Source organism: Dermacentor silvarum, chromosome 6 (assembly GCF_013339745.2).
Source record: "Dermacentor silvarum isolate Dsil-2018 chromosome 6, BIME_Dsil_1.4, whole genome shotgun sequence".
Classification (NCBI taxonomy): domain Eukaryota; kingdom Metazoa; phylum Arthropoda; class Arachnida; order Ixodida; family Ixodidae; genus Dermacentor; species Dermacentor silvarum.
In genome coordinates this window covers 166,763,867-166,791,296 of record NC_051159.1, presented here as the reverse complement: position 1 = coordinate 166,791,296, position 27,430 = coordinate 166,763,867, and the positions used below count along the sequence as shown (strand labels likewise).

Genomic DNA, 27,430 nt, shown 5'->3' with positions numbered 1-27,430 from the left:
TCCTAGTCATTGTATCACTTTGTAGCATTCAGTTATCACAACTTGGCGTATATAACACTGATAAGCTGTCTTGGATGCAATATAATATAAGCGGTGCCATAAAAACTTGTTATTATATTTAGAAACCTAAACATAAGAAGTTAAGCCATCACACTGGCTTTGGGTTGATCGTATGACGCACAATAAATGGAATCGATCATTTTATTTGCAGTATTTCATTTCATTTTATTTTATTTGTGCCCATTTATAATAAAATGGAGGGGGCCAAGGTAAAAGCTGCTTATTGGCAGCTTGAGTGGTCCCTGGCCCCCCTTTTACATATTGGCAGACCAATGGCAAAGAACACTTTCAGAAATTAAAAAAACCAACAGTGGGTTACATATTAAAGGGAGTAATCACGTTTCTTCACAATATACTTATACGATAAACATTCAGGCTGTTTGCGCTGCTTTTTCAACAGCGCCTCTATGATGAGTGTAGCAGTAATACCATGTCACAGAAAAAAAAAAGAAGAAACGAAGCTGCGCATTAATTAGTTATCTGTGTTATTTGTAAGATAAGACCGAATAGTGTTCTGAAAAAGTTACACAACAGCGCTAACGCAGCCACCTTGTGTACAGAAATGTCACCAACGACCACCATGAGCTCATTGCTGTTCATAGTGGTGGCACGCACATTTACCATCCGACTAGCATTGGGAATTAAGGACCTGCCACTTCGGTGAATTACCTAATTGATTTTGAATGTTTTCACGTGATATTGTGACATGAAAGTAAGAAATACCAGTACAGTACTCATGCAAGTTAAGACAAAAGGTTAAACAGTCTTCTGCATTTTCGTGTCTTTTGCATTCCCAGGTACGCAACCCTACTGGCGTTTTCAGTCGTTGCCTTCCACTCAACAACCATGTGCGAAGCCTCAGGACATGGCTCACCGAAGTTATGCGACTCAACCTACCAGCCCATGTACTGTCGCTGCAACGTCGAAGAAGGCGACGGAGAAGACCCAACCGACGTGCAGTGTTTCGTCACAGCGCAATTCGCGGCGGACGACGCCTTCCTGAAGATCTTTGAAGGAAGGGCGTCCGTAGAGTCACTGGGCTTCACGACATACGGTTCGGGTGCTCACAAGATGGATTTCGTGCCGACCGACACACTGAGCAAGATGCCCGGCCTGGAGAAGCTCAAGTTTTCCCAGATGAACCTGGGAAAGCTGGGAAAAAGGGCCTTCTACAACCTAAGCCGCCTGGCGGTACTTTCGTTGGACTCCAACGAGATCACAGCTCTGGACATGGAGGCGGTCTCCCAGCTACCACGGCTTCGCAAGCTCGAACTCGCCGACAACAACCTGACGGCACTAGCGACTGGAGCGCTGACGGAACTGCCATCACTTACACACCTTTACTTGGAGAAGAACCAGATCGTCACTCTCGGAGACATGGCCTTCGTTCACCTGAGCAGCCTTAGCGAGTTGGACCTCAGCGACAACGCCATCGAGAACCTCACTGAAGGCACGTTTAAGGGACTCGGTCAACTCACCCGCCTGGACCTGTTTCGAAACAAGGTTCGCAAGCTTGGCGCCCGCGTCTTCGGAGGCGCTCCCATGCTGGCGGAGTTGGATCTCAAGTACAACTCCATCGTCGAAGTGGACCCGCTAGCATTCGATGGTCTTCCGCAGCTGGCGATACTGTACCTGTCGTACAATCGCCTGCGCGTGCTGCCGGCCAACATGTTCCTAGGCGCTCCCAACCTGCTGACTGTGGACCTGTCGCAGAACAAGCTGGTCACGCTCACGTGGAGGACGCTGCAGGACTTGGTCAACATCGACGCCCCATCGTTCGACCTCAGCCTCACTGGTGAGTTGCACTTCAGCGCAGCATTTGTTCCTAATCGCTCAGGCTTCCCATTTCCCACAACGATTTGGTCAGTAACGGCGTTTTCACAAATTCCAGAAAAGTGGGATTCATCGACTTTTCGGGGTGAAACCTTCGTGTTGGGTAAGCACATGCATGCGCTAGAGGTTCGCGTTGAGGTAACATTTGGGATCTGTGGGTAAACCACCCTCGAAGCAACAGTTTACTCACGCGACCAGCATGACAAGCAGGGTTACAGATCGTCAAGCCAACTCTGTAGTTGCCCAAAGTAGCCAAAAGCGAAAATTTAAGTAGCCCGAAAGTAGACAAAATCACTTTCTTGTGACGTAATTCCAGGCATATTAAAAATTAGCTGTCCGCAAGGAAATATACATGTTAGTTACTTCCACGAAAATCCGAAATACGGGATTTCACGAGAGGCATGCACTATAGAGCCACGGATAAACCACTAAAAAGGTGATAAATAAAACTTCCTGTTCCTGCAAAGCCATATTTGTTAGGTCAAGGTTACCCACCCCGACGTTTTTATTGCTGCTTTATCCGTAGTCTGGAGTTTTAAATACATGCACACATATGTGGCCACAAGATGTCATGTTTCAATTTTTCCCTGCAGTCGCTGCAGCAGTTTGATCGCAGGTAAGTTTATAATAAGGTAAATGCGGTCTTTAGGACAAATGCAGTCTTTTTATTTTTCTCAAAGAAAAAAAAAACATCACTTACAACAAGAAAGCACAAATGGTGTCACTCAATAAACGCGCTGTGCAATGGAATGCATTCATGATAGTTGTAGCTTATGGCAATTTCACAAACCAGAACGCAACGCAATACTCGAAACAATACAAAGGCTACAAGAAAAAAATTCAGTACAATAAATGGTGTTGCACCTCAGAAACTGGAATGTAATTTTCAAGGAACTGGCAACTAGACAGTTTACTAAAGTGATCAGCAATGCCGGGTACTTAGTGATTAGCAGCGCCCAACGGATGACCTGCTACATTTCTGTTGCCGCCAAATTTGGTATGCGAGGGACAATTTCAAATGACAAGCAAGAAGAAAGTAGGCTGCAGAACAATAAAACAAAGAACAAAAACAACCTTGGATTCCTATTCTATGATTCAAAGAACTGGTAGAATCTTAAGCGCCCCGTGGTGTTGGGAAGCAGAATCACTTGGCCCATGCAAAATATTGGAGCGATAACGGGACAGAAATTCCTTAACTGGTTTACAAACACCGTAGCAACATCCCTTCCTGTTCAGGTCAAACTTCACGCGGAGGAGCGCTTCTATAATGTCTCGTTAGACATCCTACTTCACCGAGTGACACCTGGCTGAACACTCGTTCGACAGCGGCGTTTGACACTGATGATGATAACAAAGAGAGCCAGCTCAGACATCAAGGGGAACGTCGGGTTGCAGGTGATGCTTCTTGCATTTTTCACTCTTTGCCAGAATTTATTTAGGGACCGGGTACCCTCTTCAGGTTGTCGACTTTCGTTTGGAGCAGACGATACGCAGATTCTAGTGCAGAAATTAAAATGGTCACTGTAAAAGCACCGAATTAGCGATAGACAAAATCGAAGGCGTATGTCTCCTGAGTATTTTGGTTCTAAAAGCTGCAGGACGCCCAGGAGCTTCAGGTTCTCAGGAAGCCGTTTCAGCACACTTTTAATGCAGGCTACGATAAACCTGCGGCATCTTTCCAACCGAAAATTTTTCGCAGATTTACTGAAGGAAGACTTCTCGAGTGCGTGTTTTACGAGGAGGAGGCGGCGCCAGGTAATCCTCGCCTTGGCTCGTACTGTTAAGTGTGTGTGGCCCCTTCCACCTGACGCGCCTATCAAAAGGCGCGGTAAGAAGATAACCTGGCGCCCCGCCTCCCTGAGCGTAGCTTATTTGGTGGCTCTAGGGGAGAAGCGTTGTAACCAGTGGGAAGAAGAGAGGAGGGAGGGAGAGGTTAGTTTCTGGAGAAAAATGTAGCCGTAAGATAGACACATAGCGAAAAGAAAATTTTCGAATCCAACTTCGAACGAAAAGTAGCACAATTTGGCTATTAAGAACCCAATCGGATAACCCTGACATTGACAAGACGTACGTAATTTGTTGGTAAGACGATGTTTACCAGACTTCTGATTCAGTCTGTTCCTGTCGTTGTAAGCACCACCCAACAATAAACTACAGACGGGCGACATCTTACTGTCGTTGTCTTCAAGAAGTCGTAGCAGGGCGCGGGCGAAGACGGCCGGCGGCATGACAACTTTTGCATTGTGTTTTCTCTCTCTCTCTCTTTGTTGTGACTGTCTTTTTTGCACCGGCGTATATGCAAAGTTTGCGGACCGTTGGCGAGCACAGCGATGCATACAGGCTTAGGCAGAGGCTCTCGCAAATGCACACGGTGACGCACACCGTGTCAATGAGAGTCTTCTAGAGCTCTTCTTCTATACGCCGCAGCTTCTGCAAATCGGAGGACGGTGTTCAGTCAGACACAAAATGAGGCCGTCTGCGCTCTTTTCTAGCCTTCTGCGTCAGTGCTTGCTACGAAAAGTCCCGCACTGATCTCGCGTCAAGGCGCTTTGCTGCATGGAGCATTGGAAGTTTGAGATCAATGGGCAGAACGAACGCGACACTAGCTCGAATCTTCGTCTTCGAAGTGTTATCCGCACGTACTGAACACTGGAAAATTTCTGTTAGAGTCACCGAGCACTTTCTTTACTCTTTCACTGCCTCGCTTTCAGATGCTATTCCAAGCAACGATGAATGCGTCCACTGTAAATTCAAAGGGCAAGGTTCCGATTTGGGCTAGTGACGTGTGCTTTCCGTTATGCCCGTACTGCGAAATACTAGTACCTCATTGCGTTCAAACGCTTCGCCCGCGTGACCCGCGCATATGTCACCACACAGTCGTCCAATGCGGACAACCAAGCGAATGAATGCAAAACAAAGAGATGCATAAAAGTCATTAGTGGCATCATTTGGCTCCGCAGAAGCCCTTAAACGGCGACCTATTTGTTTTAATTAGAGCTGCGAGAAAAGAGCACCCCACTAGCAAACGCTGACGACGGAGGCGACACAGATCGCGCCTGATGCAGCCAGCATAGAAATTAACAAGTCCATATAGTCGGCTTCATTTTCTAAATGCAAAACAACGCCCATCGAGTAGTGCCCGAGAAGCCTGAATTGCATCAGCCCGACATAAGGCAGTTTTTGTTTATGAAACATCATAGAATTTCCCGGGCCCACCATTATAGGCGCACAAACAGTACCAAATTTTTGGAGAGTCACGGTATTCTGCGTTCGAGACTACGAAATGTGTGTAAAAAATGAAAAAAAAAACTAAACAAACTAACTCACTGAATATTACTGGCATGCCGCTTACCTACCGCGTGCTTTAGTAAACGTAATCATAACGTCCATTCGATTCACCCTGCACTTCGTGAGCTATAGTTCCCGCCAGTTCGGTGCCAGTTCTTGCTCGTGCGGAACCGGCACGGCTCCTGCTGCACGAACGCTGCACTACTTTTCTGACGAGTCCGGTGATTAATGCTGTGAACACATCCTGCACGAAGCCTGCACTGAGTGAAACGAATGGAGACGTACAGATACGCTGAAGTAATGAAAGGAATTAGCGAAGTGCAACACCTCGTGAACTAGTTCAAAAAGTGCGGGCGAATCGAATGTACCTACAAACATTGGATCCGGTTTCATCGATATCACCTTAGACGACACGTACTTTTATTTCATGTCAGAGGATCGAACTTCTTTTTTTAACTTCAGCATATCTGCAATCCACATATGCGTTTCTTAGAGCACGCTTGGATCGCAATCAAAGGTATCTTTCTTACCCACAGTCGCTTCGCATTTATGAGATCATCGTCATTTATTCTTCATTCTTCCAACATCGCAGAAATCTTCCTGCTGCACTGCTGAACACGCAGGACTTTCACATGAACAGAAAGAGATAAAAACAGAGCTGCTTCCGCGTAAAAGAAACACTTTTCTGCGTTTTTCTCTTGCCCTTTTCCTTAGCTGCCTGTTGGCCGCATTTCTTTATGATCCCTTAGAACATCCAGGCCATCACTTGGCTAGTAACATACCCGTGCGCGGGTGCTCGCACAATAGGAACATAAAGAGTCCCATCAGATACCACTCGCGCCTTTGTTTGCCTCATCTCAGCTTGTCCGGCAAGCTCTGTATTTTGTTGCAGGTCCGCTTTTGTGTTTCGGAATTATTACTAGCCAGGCACAACTTCCGGCGCCATTCAAACCGCCTGTCACCACCCATTTCCTGTGTCACCGGAAGGCATGTCTTTGTTCCCGGCACCCACTGGCTCCGTCAGTGTGAGCGAGCGAGTGCGAAAGGCCTCAGCCTTCATTTCTACGAAGAAAGAGGGAGAGAGAGAAAAGGTTGTGACCGCACGAACCCCAACGTTACGTGTCACAAACAGAGCAGTTCGCACAGCCGTCGCTCGACTCACACGAGCGCAAGATGTGCCTTTAAACACCTGTCTCGTGTGGAATTGTAAAGCTTGAATTCTTTCTACCTAAAACCAACAGAAGGACGGCTTTCAATTTTGACGTTTCTGTCTTTATTCGGTATACAAAAAAAAATTAAGCAGTGGATTGTCGTAAACTTTTTGTCGCAAGAGAGGAGAGATGGAGCAGATGGCCTTAAGCACAGCTGTAACCCGGAGTTATAGACAGCTTCTTACAAACCTAATTTTTTGGGAGGCAGTGAACTGTGAACCAGGCACGCCGCTTAGTAATACGTGCCCGGGATAACAGTCGTAAAAATGCCAAGCAAAGAGGTATCATAGATGCACCAAAACTGCTGCTCCACCTGGAGGCTCGATTTGCCTCTAGTATATTTGCTTTTTCCTCTCGAATTTTATTGTTTTTTTTTTCTTCTTTTTCTGCTTTTTACCTTCAGCATTTTGCGTCATTATATTCGAAGTGCCGTCTTTACAGTGATAGTTTTTTTTTCTACCTATTTATAGAGAACATACCGGAAAAATTTTATGGGGCATCAAAAATTCTATAAAGCCGAAGTTTTGAAACATTTCATAATGAGCTCATGCGCGTTTTTTTTTTCTTGTGACTTCATAAACGCATTTGCGTCTTGTTTCCTCTACGAGCACTATTTCAAAACTATAAACCCCACCCTCTTTTCACAGACTATTTTTTTGTTCTTTTGCTTTTGTGTGTGTGGAGAGGAGAGTTCGTTTAGCAAATTAGCAAATAACTTTAAATACTTATTAGACATACTATATGCGCGTTGAAAAGTACTATATTACCTTGCTGTGCTTCCCCGTGTATGCCCGGCGTATGTACTGAATATTAATTTGCAATCTTGGTTCATTCCCCTCACCAAGCTCTGCGATTTGTATTTATTCATGGAGATCCTCGCGGAGTGTCCGCTTTGCGGTCTGCTCCTGGTTATTGCTATTTGAGAGTTGTGTTCGCTTGCAGCAATATCTCTTTTCGACAAAACGGCTCTAGTGCTAAAAAAATGTATATACTACACGTATCTACCCATAGCAAATTCTATGTGTCACAAGGGGTCATCGCGGGATCGAATCCCGGCCACGGCGGCCGCATTTCGATGGGGGCGAAATGCGAAAACACCCGCGTACATAGATTTAGGTGCACGTTAAAGAACCCCAGGTGGTCCAAATTTCCGGAGTCCCCCACTACGGCGTGCCTGATAATCATAACTGGTCTTGGCACGTAAAACCCCATAATTAATTACATGGGGTCATCGTCACAGTACGCAGTCGTCTGCCTATAGGAATAGCATCCGATTTGTTAATCCTTTAAAACGTCGGAAAGCTTATATTATTACTGTATTACTGGGAAGCGTCAAGCGCACAACGTACACCAGGTATATCTTGAGCTGCATTCTAATATTCATCCCAGATGGCTGAGCAAAGTCTCGTTTCACTATTGACGGAACCAGTTAATGAGACAGCTTCGCGAAGACATGACCTCAGAAGAGAAGACATTTCGTTAGCTATCTTGTTGTCCAAACAAGCTGGAGGCTTTGCAGTTTCCCTGGAAGTTCGACTGAAAGTTCACCTACCTGGAGAACCACGGTGCGCTGAGCAAGTTTCGAAAATTTCATGGTTTCAAAAGTCAGGCTTAGAAAACATGGATATAAGAGTGATGAAAAACACACAAACGTTTTTTATAGTTCTATTTTTTCCGCGTGTGTCGTGTTTTCTGTGCTTAACTTTTCAAACTTGAATGCCAACTACAAGCTTACGCACAAGCCTGCATTCAATCGTATCGCACAGACACGCTCTAACACTCGCTTTCGAAGTTGTCTTCTTAGCCACAAAAGTACTGCCTTCAATGCCGGTTAGAACTGAAGCACATTTGTGGTTCCTAAGCGGCGAGAATCGCGGCGGCCCAACTGCATTCAAACATTCCGGCGGATGCACCGCCTTTTCTGACTAGCGGCGACCTTGACTGGCTGGCAAAAAAAAAAAAAATATCCCCAATACGGAGCAAGGGCGGAACGAAAGCTCGGTACCGCCTGCTGTAATATTAAATCATTCAAAAGCAGCTGCAAAGGGCCACGTAGCAAACAAAAGAGTTGAGTCCATCTTCGAATTTCCTATTCCATCCTTCGATGGATGCCGCGCGACTCGAACATGGCAGACCCTATTTCTTTTACGTGGAGTACATCGACTGTTTGGCCCCGTTACTCTCGCTCCACGTATTCGCTAAGCCTCGAACGGCCATTTCCCCTGCCCTACTTTCATTTTTCTTACTCTCCTTCATGCAGTTCTTTTCTAGCATGCTGTGGAATTCCCGAGAAAGCAAAAACGGCTGAGGCCAAGAGAGAGAAACCGTAAACGACGAACTCTTGAATACGCGCACTCAATTTCGACCTTGTACGAAAAAAAGAAATGGAAGAAAATTGACTCTCAAACTTGGACATCTTAGCATCCCGCGAATCCAGCGCATAGTACCGATGCCGTATTTCTCTCTCTCTCTCTCTCTCTCTCTCTCTCTCTCTATTTTTATTACTTGATTTGAACTTTGCCGGTTTCACGTCCATTTTTCTCGTGTGCTTTGCATTCGAGTGCTAGGAACAAATCGTACGCTTCACTAGGGCAAGGAACAAGTAGGTGACCCGTTGCCGGATAGGAGAGTTCCTCTATTGTCACTCTGTAAGAGATTCGACCATCGTTCCGATTGCTCGCATTGCCGGTATCGCGGTGCATCGACTTAGATCTTTTTTGGGGGGTGATTTTATGCTTGCAGTGAGAAAGCCGTGCGCTCCACCGAAATGCCTCAGCCAGCGTCAGTACATTTTTCAGCACTTCTTCCCCACTGTACACTGAATCTTCGCAATTCAGCTCAGAAGGTACTCGACACATGTCGACCCAGATAACATTGTCGCTCCAGTATCAAGTCACTGCAACAATCAGGACAGCAACATTTCATATGTCATCATCATCATCATCATCATCATCATCATCATCATCAGCCTATATTTATGTCCACTGCAGGACGAAGGCCTCTCCCTGCGATCTACAATTATTTCTGCGATCTCCCGACTTCAAATCTGAAGGTCGTAAGTTTGAATCCTGCTCCATTCCACTACATTTTCAGGCATGGAGTGGTGCCTGACACCGGCAAAGAAAAAAAATACATATTGCCGAGAGCTAGTGGGGCTATACTAGTTCAGGTGCAACCAAACTAGGCAGGCCCACTAAGCTTCATCAAAGTCACTCCCTCACCAGAACAGGAATTGGCCTCCCTGGTGCAGTATTCGGCCATTACCTCCCTGATGACTCCGACAATTTCATATGTGGTTGTCACTTAAACGGGACCGACATAACACTTTAGAATTAATCTTTTTTTTACTTTAAATGGAGGTTTAAGCCCTCTAAACACTATAAACGACACTGGTAAACGTCAGAGCGCCCTAAAATAAATTACAATTAAATTATGGGCTTTTACGTGCCAAAACCACGAACTGATTATGAGGCACGCCATAGTGGGGGACTCCGGATTAATTTTGATCACCTGGGATTCTTTAATGTGCACCTAAATTTAAGTACACGGGTGTGTTTGCATTACACCCCCTTGGTAATGCGGCCGCCACGGCCGGGATTTGATCCCGCGACCTCGTGCTTAGCAGCGCAACACCAAAACCACTAAGCAACCCCGGCGGGTGTCAAAGCGTCCTAACCAACTTACTAAAATACTTGTTTATACAAAACAGTTTACGCCTCGGTACTCAGGAGGCAGATGCGTCATGACGAACACGTACGAGCCCATCGCTGACCATCGTACGAGCCCATCGCTAACGAACCCGTACGAACCCAGACAGAAGAAATGCGCGCAGTGTCCTTGTTTATTGTCTCTTTTTAGCAGCGTCATCATACCTATAGCATTATTCCTACCCAACGTCAGCAAGATTTACTGCGTCATGACGTCATTAAAGCATCGATGACACCAGGGCCGGCACTTGGAGACTATTTTAACATCAAGTTAAAGTATATTTGGCATCCTTCATGCCTGCAAAGTGCGAGCCTTATAAGAGCGAGAAGCATGTGGTATAGAGGTTATACAACATCAAAATATGTGTCACTGCTGCTGTGGTTACTTGAAAATTGAGCTGAGTGATCAGGGAGACGCTGAGTGACCAGAGAGAAAAGTGTACAAAAGTATACTTTTCATGAGGCTGCCGATTAGAGAGTTTTTCATAACGGACATGGTAGTAGCATCTACCTATACAGGAATGTCGGAGAGCGTAGAAGGCGAGAAGCAGCTCCGCTGACGACGTCTCGTGACGCTCTGATTAACCACGACGTCTTAAAGGACAAAATGTCAAATTGAACGAGTTGGTATAGAAAGGCACAGTTTAAACAGCGCAGAAAAAACGAGGACACGTGAAGGGAAGTAGACGACGCGCTAAAAAAATGCGCTATGAAAGTTGGTGTGTTCCCATGGCTTTCTGAAACGCAAATGTGCAAAAATATATTCGTGATTACGTCACGGACGAAATGTTTGCGCAAGAGCTGGTAATAAAATAGGGTTGGTCCGGTGCTGGTCATTCGTACTAGACAGCAGCCAACAGGCAACAGCAAGCACCCACAAGGTAGGGGGACAGAGGCTAAAAAAAAAAAAAAAGCTTGGCGTTAAAAACCTAAAGCAATGTGGTAGAACATGGCCTCACAACATGTCGCCACCACCACCGTCTCGAAAGTGCTGTTATACAGGATGCAAAATGCCGGTATTTTTTAAACAGGACTTAGCAGACAACCAGTGTAATGTTCTCCATGCAATGATCGGAACACCTACCACTGACAATCCGCGTTATTTCTTTTTTATTTAGTTTTCAAGTTATTTCTGTTTGTTTTTCCGCCACTCGTGTTAGCAAGCGTCTCTCGGAGGTAGCAGAGATGCCAGAAATACTTCCGGGTTTGTCTGCTCTGTCATTCTGTCACGAGCCGCCCCCCAACTGTCCCCCCTGCGTATAAGATGTCATCCGTACTCTCCCACGGAAACGCCACCTGCCCGGTGACAACGGTCGCCTCATTCGTTCGCTCGAGGTCAACGGTTTGTCAACGGCTCTTTGTCGCGGATAAAGGCGAAGAAAAACAAAAGCAGCGCAAGGCGTCCACATACGAAAACATTATGGGCAGCTGTCACGGTTGGCGGCGGGACCTTCGCTCTTTTGGTCCGTGTCTCCTATTCACGAGCTTTTTTGTTGTTATTTTTTCGACCTGTACTATTAGACTCTGTATTCCTTGGCCTTCGTAGCTCCTATAGCCTGTCACCGTTGTGCCGCATGAAATATAACCGCGACAATCAGATAATGAGCAACAACGAATTGGCGAGCATGTCGGAGGCCGCTCTCGCCCTTTTACCGAAGACCGAGGGCCAGAAGTCGTGTCTCCTATTGTACGCATATACGGGGCGAGTCTGTCCTGCACGCCGGCTCACCGGCCGGGAACCCCAACAGGCACCGGGAGCCACTCCTCTCCTATCACGAGATTTGCTCGCACTATAAGTTATCTAGAAAGGAATTCCCCTCGCCTCACCCAACACTAAATAAAGCACAACAATTACCGCTTAGACTGCTGCAAACGCACAGTTACCCCATCATCATGCAGCAAATACCTACCAGATATAAGGCCAGAATGCCCTAAATGCTAAAATCCAAAGTGCGATTTAAATCACATGCTGTGGCAGTGTCTCGCGCTAAACGCTAGCTTCGGGTGTCCTGCCACCGAGGAAGACTGGATCAACCACCTCAGGAGCCCCGACAGGGCCCTTCAACACCAGGCCGTCCAGAAGGCCCAACAGGTGGCTGGCGAGCTCCGACTCCCAGTCCCCACATGGGCGGAGCCACCAGGCCGGCCCCCGTAAGGGGTGCCCAAGCCTCTTCAGGACCTTTAATAAAGTTAATTCTCTCTCGCGCGCGCGCAGTATGTTGGCAAATTGGCCCACAGAAACACTAACTTGTATAAGGTCCACATTTTTACGTAGAAATGTCGACGGGAATCTTTCATCTTAAATGATAAAAGCCGCGCGAGCCTGGATGCGCGAGCCTGGATGATTTTTTTTTTGTGAATCAACTATATCAGCATCAATCGGAGTAAAATTCGCAGGAGCAAGCTGCATAGGTAACATAACATGTTTAACATGGCACCTGGCGCCACAGTTGCTTAGAGGTTGCTCCTGTAAATATTATTAGGACCAGGCACGTGGCGCTGTGAAGAAGAGGCAGAGGATAAGCGACAACTTCGACAAAACCCTGCAGTTTAAAAGTGAGAAGCGGACACACACATCGTGCCCGCCGTGAGCATGCCGCAGTACGGGAACGCGAGATCAACACAAGGCGACAACGCCGACAAGACCCTGTAGTTCTAACCGATGCTGCTCGCGGTCATCGGGTTCTCTCTGTTCATGCTTCTACACACGCCACACCACGCGTGTTTACTTAGTCAGCTTACGTTTATACTGCAATTCATACTACCACTACAGCAGCTACGAGCCTTACACTTTGTGTGATATTCTATGTTGGTGTCGCATTCATTGCTTCGCCCTTATGGCGAAACTGATTTTTGTTAAGGCCAATGCCCTCTTCATGCCTTTCGAAATGGTATAACCAAGTCCATGCGGCAGTTGCAATTAGCTGAGGTTAAAGAGCTCCTGTCACTTTTGAGCATGATAATCTGGACGTGGTCGAGCGTCTTTAGAGTAATATCGATTTGTAAACAATAAAATGTTTTTTTTTTCTTTTTACAGAGTTGATATATGGCGTCTTACCATAATTATTATTTTTTAGCGGAAGAAATTGCTGGGAAACTATTTTCCGCTCTATAATTGTGATAGCCAACGTACACAGCCGAATCAGGGGTCTTTATAAAAACGCTCTTTGTAGATGAGACGGCAAATAGAGGTAAGGACGTACTGCCTTTTCTTCTGCTAGTTGCAAGACTGATAAAAATTTTGGATAAAAATTTAATAGTTGTATAAGTGTCAGTAAAACACTTATACAACTATTAAATTTTTATCCAAACTGCTACAAGACGCTGACGCCGTCCGCACCGATCAGTCCGTACGCGGGAATTCAGATACATAATTTTGTTGCTAGTGGACGCTGCTACATGCATTTTTGTGCTGTAACCGCCTTCACCATCTTTCCGGTAAGTTATGACCACATATACTCACTCATGCGCGCACACACGCATGACGCTCTTTGTCCATCCCTGGCCCTTGCGCCAATAAACCCAATATATCATTACAATCATCATTAGAGACCGGATTTTAGGCAAATGCCTTTTTTGTTCCTTGCGCTCCTATCGCCCCACTTTGATATATGAGCATGAATTAGAGGTTAAGAAGGCCTTTTTATAGTGTTTTTATAGTGCCTATAAATGCCTATTTTGGCGTTTGTGCCTAAATGCCTATAAATGCCTATTTTCAATATCGGCGCCTATATGAACACTATTTAGCCTCAAGTTACGCTTTCGAGCGCAGTTAGAGACCGTTATTCATGTCACCGGGCAACATTGACTGTTCCTCACTCTATGGGGTTTAACCTAGTCCTTTAGTTCAACCAACTACCGGAAAACAAATGCTAGCAGCATTGAAATGAGACGCGCCGGCCAGCATACGCCGACGCGCTGACATTGCGCGCGCGGTTGGCGAATGCGAAACCGCGGAGAGCCGTCACGGGAAAGAAGAGTGAAGAGCAAAATAAGAAAGAAAAATGTGATGTGCACGAGGCTTTTGTTTTGCTTGTAATTTACTTTTTTAAGGTGTTCACCGCCCGTCGGGTGTTCCTTCTCAGCGTACGAGATCATTCTCAGTGACAAGAGGCACAATTTTCAATCCGAAAATCTGGAGATGGTGGTATAGTTTCCTATAGTTTCCACAATCTTCACAGTGATTCTTCGACTACGTTCCGCGTGCTCTGCAAACATATTTCTTTAAACACGTGCACTTCAAATGGGCGGAAGTGTATTTGGCAGTGTTGGGACGTCTGGCCTGTACAATTCGGATAATGTCATTGTATATGATAAAATTGCGAAGAGTTGTACCTAACAGTCCTCATGTAGGAACATGCTAATTTCTTAATGAATTGTAGTCTCTCTTGCATTTTTATTTGTCTGTTTTTGTTGTCCTAATTTAATTGCGTCAGGCAGACATAAAGTATCGTTTTTTTTTTTTTCATCAGTACTTCCCGCTTTCAAGTATTATTTTTCATGCCTGTTTCACTATATGGGACGCTCGAGTACAGTGGCCATTGGACATGAATATGAGCAGCGTGCTTATTGAATGAAGCCAATTGATCGTCATTAGTACAGCAGCTTTATGGGACAATTGCACGGCTATGTTCAACTGTTGGCGCCTTTGTGCCATCATAAACAATAACATTTCTTGTTTTCCTATTGTAGATACAGGCCACGCACGTCTTCGTTTGAAATTATTTGCATTTATTTAAAAATTTATTGTCCCTATATTTACGACGTTGGAGGCCTAAAACATTGTTTTGCCTGCCTACTTTTGGCGCCTAAAACGCGCTTCTTTAATGCCTAAAGATCCGGCCTCTAATCATCATCATCATCATCATCATCATCATCCACGCATGCGCGCTATCACACACACCAAGCGTCAGCGGGCTAGATCAAGAAAAGCAGACCACTTGAAAAGGACGAGAGTTGAAAGCGTCTACACGGCTGAACAAAATTTCAGGCGTTCACCTCGAGTCAGACGTGGCTTTAAACAATAACAGCAACTCTAGCAGCAACATTTCTCATTTCCTCTCTCGTCTGGCAGCGCATGTGGCGCGCACGAACTCCGGAAGGACCCGGTTGTCGCGCCCAATGCGTGCGTATCGGCGGCTGTACAGTCTTTGTGCGATGGACCAAAGCCGCATCGTTTCTGACAGATGTAGTCGCCAGGGCGTGTTAGCGATGTTCGTGCGAGCTCACCTGGAGCTCCCGGGATCTTGAGAGGTAGCGTCAAACTGTTGGGCTACTTTTCGTTTTCTTGCTTAGAGTTTTGGAGCATCTGGTGCGCGACAGGAGGCCGATAGGCGGCAGGAACCAACGGCTAAGCCGATCAAGCGCGAAGTGGTCCCAGTGCTCCCGACAACAATCGTATACGTTCTGCGTCTATTGTCCTTGTTTTGTTTTTATTTTAATGCGCAGGCAGTTAAAAGCACGAAGCTGGGTTTGCTTTTTCCGTCCGTCCTTTCCGTTTGGTTTGATTACAAGTAACAGGGTCGCCACTGTGTGGGTCAATCCTGTTACTTGTAACGACACGATTGCGAAGACGACTTGATCTCGTCGAGTATTCTTAGTATGAAGCACCACGGATTGAAGTACGGTCACAAGGACCGTACTTGTCTATGGGACCGGCGACTCAGTTTATCCAAGATGGGGGCGTGTAATTCTTCGAGACCTGTCCAAACCGCAAAACGTTACAGGAAGAGCCAGACGGGTGTTTGCAAGATGCGCCATGCGTTCGCCGAGCGCCCTTTTACTCGCATAGTATATCCAAACGCGGGCCTCTCGGCTGCCCCAAGATTCCGCAACTCCGCACCCGGCACGGCCATGTATAGTATGATGAACTCGCCGTCGCCTTTCCGGGAATCCTTAAGTATCGGGAGGAGCTCACACCGCGACGGATGCGACGAGGTGTGCGTGCCATAGAGCTCGTTTTTCAGCTCATGACTTTTTTTTTTCTTTTCTTTTTTTTTTTTTTTTTTTGTTTCATCCATTGAACATTCGCGAGCTCTCGACGTGAAAAACGAGGAGAGGTTTTATTCTCTAGTTTGCGTTCCTTCAACGACAGTGCGTGCCGTAAAAGCCCATATCCCCATGGATATGCGCGTTTGTGCGTTACGCGAACTTGGCGGAGTCGTCGTATCGCATTACCCCATCACTCCTCGTCTTGTTTACGACGAGCGTGCGTGCCACCGGGCGACGTTCGCTGGCGAGCGCCCGCATATGAAGTTGTGTGGGTACAGTCATTGGTGATACGGCAGCTGTACCAGCGCGTTGGGGAAAGGTGGAATAATACCACCAACGGAGCATTATTGTACAGGGTGATCATTTATAAGTTTTATAGATATTTTTTTTTAAATCCCCTGTGGCAGATAGCATAAATCTTGTCGTTGAGGTGGATTATTCGAAGAGGCGGACATTGCTAGCACGAGAAATCGACACACATAATCAACCAATTAACAAAATATTACTAATCAACCTTTTAATTAATTACTTTAAGGTACATGTTGTAATTCACGAATTGTAGCCGGTGAGCTTGCAAGACGCATTCACTTGAAATGAATTTCCAGGATGGCACCAATTTCGAGATACTATTTCCCCAAAGTGTAGGACGAAATACATCTGCGTTCCAGCTACTTTTGTGCTTCAATGCATAAACGAGCGTTTTGATAAAAAGAAAGTGGACGAACAGTGCAATCTTGCGGCGATTTTAATGGCGCATATCTCCAAACTGGCGTCATTCTGTAAATTCATTTCAAGTGTATATGCCTGAGAAACTCACCGGCTACAATTCGCAAATTGCAATATGTGCAGCAAAGAAATTACTGAGGAAGTTCATTAGGGAATGTTTGTTAATTAGTTTAATATGTGCTTTAATATATATTAGTTTATTGTGTTAATATCCGCCTCTCTCAACAATCCAGCTCAAGCACTAGAATTATGTTATCTGCAACAAGCGATCTTTAAAAATTGCATAAAACTTTAAAAAAAATTACACCATCTTCCCGTAGGGGAACCCTGAGTAGTATGCGAAGCAGCCATGCGGTCGACCATAGAGTTTCACACTATAAAACCTAGAAGGAAATGTGGCGCTGCTGCGCTGTGGTATGCAAGGGAATGCCGGTATATTGTGGATTCGGATTGGCATCGTTCTTGGAGAGCCAGAACGCCTTGAAGACGCGCCTGGCTAACACCGTTCCGTCTGTCACAATGATTCATTTCCTGCTAAAACAGGACGTAAAAAACTGCTTTAGCTTTATTATTACACAAAAACATGTTTTGTTTAATTTTGAGGATATACTATTGGATGCACAATTCTATGAAACGTAAAAAGTATCAGCTGGCCGCTAAAGTTTGAGGGCAGACGACAAGATTCTCGCTCGCTTTGGAACAACTTGTCGTCTGTTCTTGCTTTTCTTCGCTTGATCCTGCATTGTAGGTGAGTAAACTTTATTGAGAGATGTAATGTGGGTGAATGAAAGCGTTTTATGTAGATTTTACTTTAAGAACGCGTTATTTGTGTAGCCATATCCACGTTTTAGACGAAGCCTCGTACAACACCAACCAACACACGCCTCGCAGACACATATCCCGTCATTCCCATGAGGGCACGGCAGCCTTTTAAGAAACTCGCATAGACGGTGGCGCCAGTTTACCCTCTAGGTGTTATACTGAGAAACTTTATGGGCTCGACTCAAGGTAGTTTTATCAGCTGTATAAACTTGGACACGCAGCAGCACCAGCAACGCACAGAACTGTTGTCGACGCCGTCGGCGTTTTGCCCGCGTTCGCACCGAACGCGCGCGGCGTTGGTGACTGTTGCCGGTGCCTCTGGGGCGCCTACCGTCGCGCCTCTAACCTAAGCTGCTTCGCATTATCGCGCGCGGAGCCGCAGACCATTTGTTGCTCAATCCAGAGAGGAGAGGAGCGTCGGAGAGGAGAGGAGATGAGACAAGGAGAGGAGGGGGAGGAGGGAGGAGAGGAGATGAGACAAGGAGAGTAGGGGGAGGAGGATGCGCATGCGCAGTAGGGGTGTGGACGCCGCACGGCGGAGGGAGGGAGGGAGTGACATAGCCCCGAGCCTAAGCTGCTTCGCATCTAAAATGATCCCCCCGTAGAGCAAACACATAGCCACACTTCAGCGTGGAAACTGCTCGTTGTCTGCTTTGGAATTGACGGACACGTTCTTGTTATTTTTATTATTCGTGTTCAAGTAGGTGTTGGTGCCTGAGGCAGGGGTAATTTGAGATCGCAGGGCGAGACGTTCGTCCTGTAGTGGACATAAATAGATGATGATGATGATGATGATGATGAAGCAGGTGTTGGTGCCTGCATGTGAACGGCGCCGGCTACTCCTCTTAACCGGCAGGTGTGAACCAAGCGGCGTAATTCAAACAAATAATAGAGAGCGAATATAAGGAAAACAGTTCTAGAATTCATGTACACACGCACAACATAAATACACAAAAACAAATGGTCCTGGGTAGTTCACGAAATATTCCTTGCGGAAGTAGAAATTACGTCCCTTATTGGTGGCGCGTTCCAAACATACCTCGCAAACACGCGCATAAATGCCACGTATAAGTACGGTAACAAAAGAAATTACGGAAACCCAAATATGTGAAAATGCTGGAAAGATGAGTGATCTTCACAAATACAACGTTTTGACGTGGACAATGTAAAAATAATAAGATTTAGTAACTTTTAAATATTCCTGATTCTTCAAAAATTTATTCACTGAATTTAATATGGGCACATACAGAGGTGAGACTTGCACGTTCCTGTGCGAGAAACAAATTGGAAATAAAACCGCATGTGCATTCAGTCGTAATGTCCTGACCTACCACGAATGAGATTTCGCGCCGAAGCAAACGGCAATTTCTTCGTCAGTGTTAATATCTCTGTCTTAACAAAATAACGCTAAAGTGCAGAACCGTTAATCCTGTGACTGATAACATCGGCAAGTACAAAGCGCACCGACTAACTATAGGTATTGTAGCTCGATATACGAGTGGGATTTCCTACTGTAATAGCAGGAATACTACTCTTTTGCCCTCCTACCATTCGTTGGTCGATGTTCGTAACTTTTCCTTCACACAATATGAGTGGCTGGCTCTCACGCTCGTGCGTAGGGTAAATCGTGAAACGTTCATGTTGGAGTTTTGGCAGCCGTGTTAATCATATGGAATGCGATCCCTACGTACGGTAAACTTTTCCGCACGACAGTGCTAAAGCTCTCTCCTAACCACAGTCTTAACAGCGCAAAAGCATGACAAGGCAAGCAGACGGGCGATCATAGTGCTGACCTACAACTAACGTTATTGCGTGCAGCGCACGGAAAATAGACAAACTGAAAGGGGGGCAATCTAATAAGGCGATTACGCGTGATTGTGTATCAAGTGCCACGGCACATCCGCGCACGAGGACATACATAAAAAAATCGACCTCTTTATGAAACAGTATAAAATGAAGATGAGCTACGCATGTTGAGCCTTTCTTTGGTATCCTGTATACCTTAAGGGCTTTTTCTTACGTACAGGGAAATGAGAGTCTGAGTCGTTAAGCTGTTGCGGCTGAACTGGCTCAAACAGTGGCCTCCTGATGTACACGGATGTCTCAGTACAGATCCGCTTCGCCTCAACATGCTTATCGGGTAGGCGGTTAACGGATGTTAAATCTGATGAGGCTTTACCACTGCGCGTCAACCTGTAAATTTTCAATGCACCCCCACTCACGCTAGAAGAGGCGCGTTACGTGCTTCTTTGGGCCATTTGACCGAACGACAACTCAAGACAGCCGCGGTCGCAGCACCCGGAACCGAGGCCGGCTCCTGCTGAAGCGATGAAAGCAGAAACATCTCCGGGTACGTCCGTTATTTTGAAAGCGTGAAAATGGGTCGTTCTCTTCATCTTACTTTCCATCACGGTTCTTGACTTCCAACTTTATGTTCACTTTCTGCACGTTCTGACGCGGCCTCCTTCTGCCAAGGGGCGCGCCGCCTTCGCTTTCGATTCGGTCCCGATTTGATACCATCCGACCTCGACGCAGGAGCGAGGCGGTGCTCCTATTCTGGGAGCACCGCCGACCCCGGACTGTGTTTGCCGTTATATGCACCTGTCGGGGCTCTCCTACACTCCGTGCTGCACAGTGCGAATCCGGGAACGCTCCATCTGTTCTCGATAAAGGGGCCACTGGCACCCAAAGTCCCTGAGCGTCAGTCAGTGCGCTGCTTTCCACCCACTGTTTAAGATATCGCCGGCATCAGCGCCGACGTCCAAGTGGATAAGATCTCCTGGCCATTGCCACTGTTAGCAGGTGGTGTACACACAATACTCGCGATAAGTCAGATCAGACATCTCGCTCCTTCATTCAAGTCCAGACAGGCTAAGACGGCCTTTATCGACATCTTGAGGCAAAATAAAATAAATGCGTGGGCACGCACCATGTACCATACATATCGCAGGCGCGCCTTTATCGACAGGCCCCGTGTGCATTAAAGCACCGCGAAACCGCTTAGTAGGAAAATAGGCGACGCAAGCGTTGTTTGAGGAATTTATCAGCCAAGCCAAGCTGCACGTTTCAGTCACAGTATACTTCCATTGGGGCTACTGCCGAAGCTGAAGGTCGCGTCGCGAGTGAGGCGACGCGCGCGGCTCACACGAGACCACGGGTGCTATTCTGAAACTGTCCACGTAGTGGACATGTCCATTTCGTCTGCTGCTGAAGTGCTGATTGGCTGAAGGCACCTGCCTCCTTCTGACACGTGCCCTAGCCTAGCCAATCAGAACTTCAGTACCAGACGAAGCGGTCATGTCCACTAGGTGGACACTTACAGAATACCACCCCAGCTCGCTTGCAACCGGTATCCGCTTGAATGGCTCGGTCGGCCATCTTCGTCGTGCAGAGAAAACAAAAATGATAAATTTTCGCATCATGTCCGAACGAGAGGAAGAGAGAATTAGCTTTTTGTTATACTGCTTGCAACGAACGCTATAACTGCTTGCATCCTCGCTACAGTAACAAAATTGGTGGACGCTTAAGTTTCGGCTTCAAGAGTGGAACGGCATAGCGTTATCGGGACCCGTTTGCATCGCATTTTTTTTTCTTTATCAGTAGGCTTCACTGCAACCCCAACGCGGGAAAGCCAGCTTACAAAGACCAAGCTTACACCGGTCCCCTTAAAGTAGGCTTCACTTTTAAACACAAATGCATTTCTGGGAAGACATTTTTACAGGGGTAATATAAGCCATCTTATATAAAAATGTGAAGGCCCTAGGACCTTTTTTTATTGCTTTATTAATTGTTTGCTGTTGCCCCGAGGCGCGCGCGTGTCCAAAATTTGGAGGACGCTTTAGCATTCAAAGATCCCTGAATGCTTGCCAGGCTTCCCGGCAGCTGCAGCTTTTTTTTTTTCCACCTTCGCCTCTGCGCGCCGCTACCGTTTTACGCTGCCGTAGGGAGCCTACATGCAACGTTGAAACGCTGCCTTGGAGGTGAGCGCCATCTGGATGGGGCTTTCGCAAGTAACCTACCCGAGCGCGCTGCTGTTGTTATGGTAGAAATGCTGAAAAAGGGGCTTGTGTTTGAATTTCCTCGTAACAGAATTATGTTTTTCCGTACATTCAAATTACAATCCGACGCTATCATGTCTGTAGGATGCAGTTAAGTCGTACTTTACGATTTTCATGACGGATTTTACTTTGAGAAATGCAATTTTCGTTCACTAACGCCTTGAGCCAAGTGGAGGGCCTGTGTGGACGGTGCTGTTCGGGGTGAATTTCTCCGCCACGGACACCGATACCTACGCCTACGCCAGATTTTTGCGACACGGGGACCTTAACGCTGTCGCATTAAAACGTATAGACTCTCTAACATCCGCCATAATTCTGCAAGGTGGAGGCACTGCAGGCCGCCATTTTAAACAAAAACAGAAGTTATGTCTTATTATGCATCACATGCCTTAAATTATAGGGTAACACTGGATGCACGCGAGCAGTAGGCTGATTAAACGTTGGGCATGATGAATTTGATCTGTTCATCTCTTTTGTGCGTCTCGTGTGCGCTAATTCTATATATTTTTTTAATTACTGCTGAACCTGTCTGTCTCAACAAATAAACTCACGGCGTTGCGCTCGAAAGTGTGGTAAACTGCCGCAGACGCATTCACCAGTGTACCGGCGCTCTATCAAAAGCCAAGCATCACTGCCAACGAAGTAAATACGTTTATATCACCAACACTGGATTTACTAGGATGCCAAGTACGAGCAAGCAGTATAAAGCATCGAAGCTCAACTACAGGGCACGCCTATAGTAGAGGATCATCCAGTTTGCTGACAAAGCGCACAAAGCTCAACACATAAGAAACTAAAAATAAATATACCTCATAAATATGAGAGAGGAAAAGAGATACACGAAATAGTTTATGCAGGGAGTCAAGCGTGTACACTATTCGATGCCTGCGTGCCGCTAGAGCAGAAATGGGAAATGGTTGGCTGCATGTATCACTAAAGGAAGGCTATCACGTGCACTACATGCTGTCCGCCACCAGTGTTAGAAGATAATAAGAGATGTGGTACCGTTTTCTGGACAACACCTTTGCAACTAGGACGGCCGTGCGCTTTTCGCGTTACTATAGAGATTACCGTTAAATAAATTGCCATCCATAAGCCCCTGTGAATTGTTTTGGTTAGTGCGACCTGCGTGGCCTTAACGCTTGGATGAGCTCGTTAACTACCGCTAGTGCTCACCCACTAACAAGCAGAACTAGGCGACCAATGCGTGCTCCCAGCTATATATACAGCGAGAGAGAAAGAAAGAGAGAAGCTGGATGCATGTTGCACGAAGCAGACCACGCGAAAAGCACCGCATTTCTTTTTTCTATTTTGCAAACCTGCCGATTCAAGTACCAGATTAAAGGAAATGTGTTTGACTAAAATGAACGTCAACTTTAATTGCTTAACCACTGCTCGATATTACCATGAATAGTGAAAAGAAAAGGAAAAAAACAACTCCTGGTGTTGTATGCGTTTTGTTTTTGTGCTGAACACATTTTTTTAAATACCATACTTAGGCCGCTTCTGTTTTAACAGTGGGGCTACGTGGTTATATAGGCGGACATTAGCAGCAAAAAAAAAAAAAAGTTTCAACAATAACATTGCTAAATAACTCAAATATGCTACTTAACTATATAATTATTCACGTTAAGACACATTTATTTGCGAAATTGAAGCCGGTGAGTCATGATAATTATCATGCATGCTTAGCAGAAATCCTAATAGCGCCACTTCCCACAGATATGCGACCTTAGAAAGTGCTACGAAGTACACTGGACACAAAATATGTGCACGAAATATGTCCACAAAGAAAGAAAAGTTGATCCTCCGGAATAAGCAAGTTACAAGAGGAGAGTTTTAGCCCTGCCTTAATACCATACAGTAAGCCGGAACATAAATATTTCCGTCCGGCACAGAGAAGCAGGTGCAAAGCAGAGTATCACAGCTTATTACTTGTTGGGCTGATATCCTAACGCGGAAATGGTAAACACGATGCTGGCACAAACGTGCAGTTTCGCCTTCCACAATGGCCCAAACATTATTGGCATTTTACGTGCTGAACAGAGGGTCTCAAATTCGTTTCCTGACGGAGATTCCTTAACATCGTCATTCAAGCAAAATAGAGATTCAGAAACAGACGGAGATTTCAAATGATCAACATTGGATGAACAAGAGATGTTTCTGGAGTTAGTGTTTCGGCAAAGGACCTTGCCTTTGTCAGGGCTAAAGGGACTTCGTCGGCGACAAGGGGACTTGTCCTGACGAATACTACTAATATAAAAAATTTATCTTAGGAGATACCGGGGTCCAAGGTAGTTCCATCGACCCGGCGCATGATGCGGGATCGAGTTTTTACGCCTTGGCGATATGTGTGGCCGACTGAATGAAACCACCAACATTGCCCTATAACTTGAGTGAACTCAGAAGCTCGGAAGTTCTCGTAACAGCCATCGCTCTGGAGTGCTTTGCGGTCGAGCACCGTTTTCGTGGGTCAGGGCGTGCATTGTATAGCGCGCAGAGTGGTGGCAGTTTGCCCTGGTCGCCGACCCTCCACGCCTGCATAGTGGGCGTCGCGACAGTGCGTGAACCGCGTCACTGTGTAGCCACCCGCGCTGTGGACCAGGAGGAGGTGGGGGGCATGCCGGGGTTCGAGTTATAAATTGTGCCTCCGCACTCGCTGAGGGCGCGCGTGCTCGCTTACGGAGCGGAACGTTGCGTTTCGCTCGTCGTCACGGTGCGAGGATGTTGCTCATTCCGCAGGCTTCCACGACGCGGTATGTAAGAGTCGTTAATTGCCGCGGGTCTCCTTGCTGGGTTTTGTATTTCTTTTTTTTTTTCTGTGTTGTTGGCGCATGCCTCAAGAGGGCCTGGAACACCGTGCACTCGCGTCCCGTTTGCTCTAGCGTCCGGCCTTGCTGCAAACGCTGCGAATATACGCAAGGTTAAGCCTTCATTTTTCCTAGAGTGCATGATGTAGATTTTGAGTGTGCTTCGTGCAGTATCGTCAGCCTGTCACAAGTATAAACGTCATCGTGCATTGTTTTCAGAAGTCATAGAGAAGAAAACGGGGACAGACTATTTGTTGCTACAGAGCTTTCGTGTCGTTGTCATCATCTTGCCTTCATCGTTGTCGTCGTGGTTATTGATTTCGTTGTCACAGCTGTCACCAGACCAGCCACAACTTCCTCGGATACCTTCCGCGCTTCCGTTTTTTGTTTAAGCAACGTTTTTCTCATTTTGAACGCGTAGCTTGTGTTTCGAACACATCATTACAGATCGTAGCGGTAGTGCGCGTTAAAGGCTTGAATTAATTAATTGAAAAATTATACTGAGGCATCAGTATGCACGATTGTCTTTTTTCTAAAATTACTACTACATAACGCGCAAGAACACTGTCGAAATAGCATGTCCATTAAATCTCATAATACTTTCAGGCTGAGTCAACAAATTTACAGATCATGTTCGCCACGATGAACGAACTATTTTTTACCGCTCTTCGGCTGTTTACCGTAATCGGCCTTTGGTACAGGCAGCGTTGGATAGCTTTGGGATGACGAATATATGGCGGCCATTTCTGGGCCCGGAAGCCTTTGTCAATTCCCCTCATTACACGAACGAAGGACACGGTAGCACCAAGCTCCTTTTAAGTAGTTTTGTCGCGTGAACACAGCGAGGGCCATAAAAACGTCAGATAGCCATCGTGAGTATATATGTTCATCCAAAGCCGACGCTACGGAGAGTTTATCACCACTAAAAAAGAACAAGGCCGGCGACAAGTTGGTGTGATTAGTGACAGGTCGCCATCCGACCAGCTTTAGCGCGTGCTTGACACTGGCTGCCATTGAATGCTCTGTCGCGGATGCGCTTTGGGACTCAATAAAGAATCAGCAGCAGTGATCATGAAGCCAACACACCACTTGAAAGGGAGGTTTTCAGCTAGAATTCACGAGCCTGTCAAATCTGTCAGCTTGCCACCTGACAACGATTACTTGCCCCACCACTCCTCTATCTGCCCAGACCGCTATAGCCTGGTATTTGCCAATAACGTCGAGGGTGGAGGGAGTAGGGCGGAGGGAGAGGGGGGGGGGGGGGGGGGCAGTTGCGGTCTGCTCCCGTTCCACCCGCCTGCCACCGCCTTCTCTTATGACGTCACGGCCTGCTCAGAACGTTCACCACCGGCATTACGCGTCTGTCGCCTATGGCCTATTTCCTCCAATTTATCTCGGGAACTCACTGCTTCATGGTGTTTTTAGGCAGGATAAACTGGGATCCAGCTGGAGAGGTTGCGAGCAGCGTGCTTACTGCATTTTGCTTACCGGCGAAACGGTAATTTGCTTTATTGTGAGCAATAACAGAAACCCAAAAGAAGACTTTAGCACGCGTTTTGCACTAACACATACTTGCAAAATAAGAAGAAAAATGTCACTGTACATAACCACGTCCCCGCTATTTGGAGCGCACGTCTGTGAAGATAAAACAAGTTTAATGGCAGTAAAAGCAGTTCTTCCAATGCGAGTGCCAAACGACCCATAGCTCAACCATGGGCATACGAAGACAATGTGAACGTGCCGTGCCTAGTACCCCCTGTTCCCCTCCCTCACCACACAAACTTTTTTTTTTTTAATTTGCCCAAGGAGCTCAGCAAAACTGGACGCCGGGAACGCTTTAGCTCGAAGACGAGGTTATGGCCACTAGATAAAAAAATAAGAAAGGAGTCTGGGAGGGGACTGGTGGATGGAGTATGAGAAAGGGCCGGACGGCAGAAAAGGTAGAAAACGACGAGAGGAGGAACGAGAGTCGGGCGGGGCCGCGGTCACGGTCCGGGGCGCGTCGAATCGCGCCTCCCTCGGCTGCCCGGGTGTGGCAGCCGCACGAGCACGGCACCGCGCGCGGCCTCACCGCAGCGGCACGCTCGTGCAGCGACGTGCACGTGTGCGCTGACAGATGTATGCTTCTCCGCAATACCTGCGCGATCAGCGGGCCAGCCCCAGTCACAGGAGCGTTACAGCGGTTGTTTCTCTCGGTCGCTGAGAGCATCGCACTAGTATGAGGTTGCACGGGAGGGCCGCTGTCGTCGCCCGTTAAATGGAGTTTTTCTAACCTTACTATATGTAACATCCGTAAACAGACCAGTTTATTGCGCATTCATTCGCAGCTTAGAGACCTAGAGTTACTCGAACCATAAAAACTAAAGAAATCGGGCTCGGTGAGGGCATGGCTAATGCATACCTAACTAATGCGTAGTTTTTTTTTTTTTTCGATGGTAGAGATATTTGGGAAATTTCCTGTGGAATAAGCATAATTTCAGTGATTGAGCTGGAATTCGCGAAGAGGAGGCCATTACTTTCATGTGAAGTCAAAACGCGTAATTGAACAATTAACATACTATCACACATTAGGTTTACCTAATTACGTCACATACTGGTATTTACTGATTGTAGCAGGTGAGTTGGTAAGGTATAATCACTTGGAACAAAATCTGAGGATGACACCGGTTTGTAAATATGCGCCGTCACACTTGCAGTACGGGTGCAGTTGCAGTCGCCATCTCGTATCTTTGCTTGTTCAGGTTTTACTCTTGCTTCGTCGTTGCAATGCGTGCGAATGCATGCATGTGAAACAAGCGCGAGCGGTGGCCTTTGTTTCGTGCGCCATGTCGTCGTGTTTTCTTCTTTTTTTTTTTCTTTTTCTTCCGGTAGTGCAACTTCGCGTTCATGTCGTTTTTCTTTGTTTCTTTTTATTCGCACCCCAC

General features: G+C 46.5%; 2 protein-coding genes across 4 annotated transcripts in view; one reads left to right on the top strand and one right to left on the bottom strand.

The window, feature by feature from the left end:
- LOC119457028 (uncharacterized) overlaps positions 1–27,430 on the bottom strand; it is a 334,439-nt gene that overhangs the window by 194,118 nt on the left and 112,891 nt on the right. The window lies entirely within an intron of this gene.
- The window catches only part of LOC119456351 (connectin), a 44,979-nt gene that overhangs the window by 9,882 nt on the left and 7,667 nt on the right, over positions 1–27,430 (top strand). Inside the window, exon 2 of the mRNA XM_037718066.2 lies at positions 858–1,855. Within this exon, the coding sequence (XP_037573994.1) occupies positions 858–1,855 (998 nt within the window). The remainder of the gene's footprint in view (positions 1–857; positions 1,856–27,430) is intronic.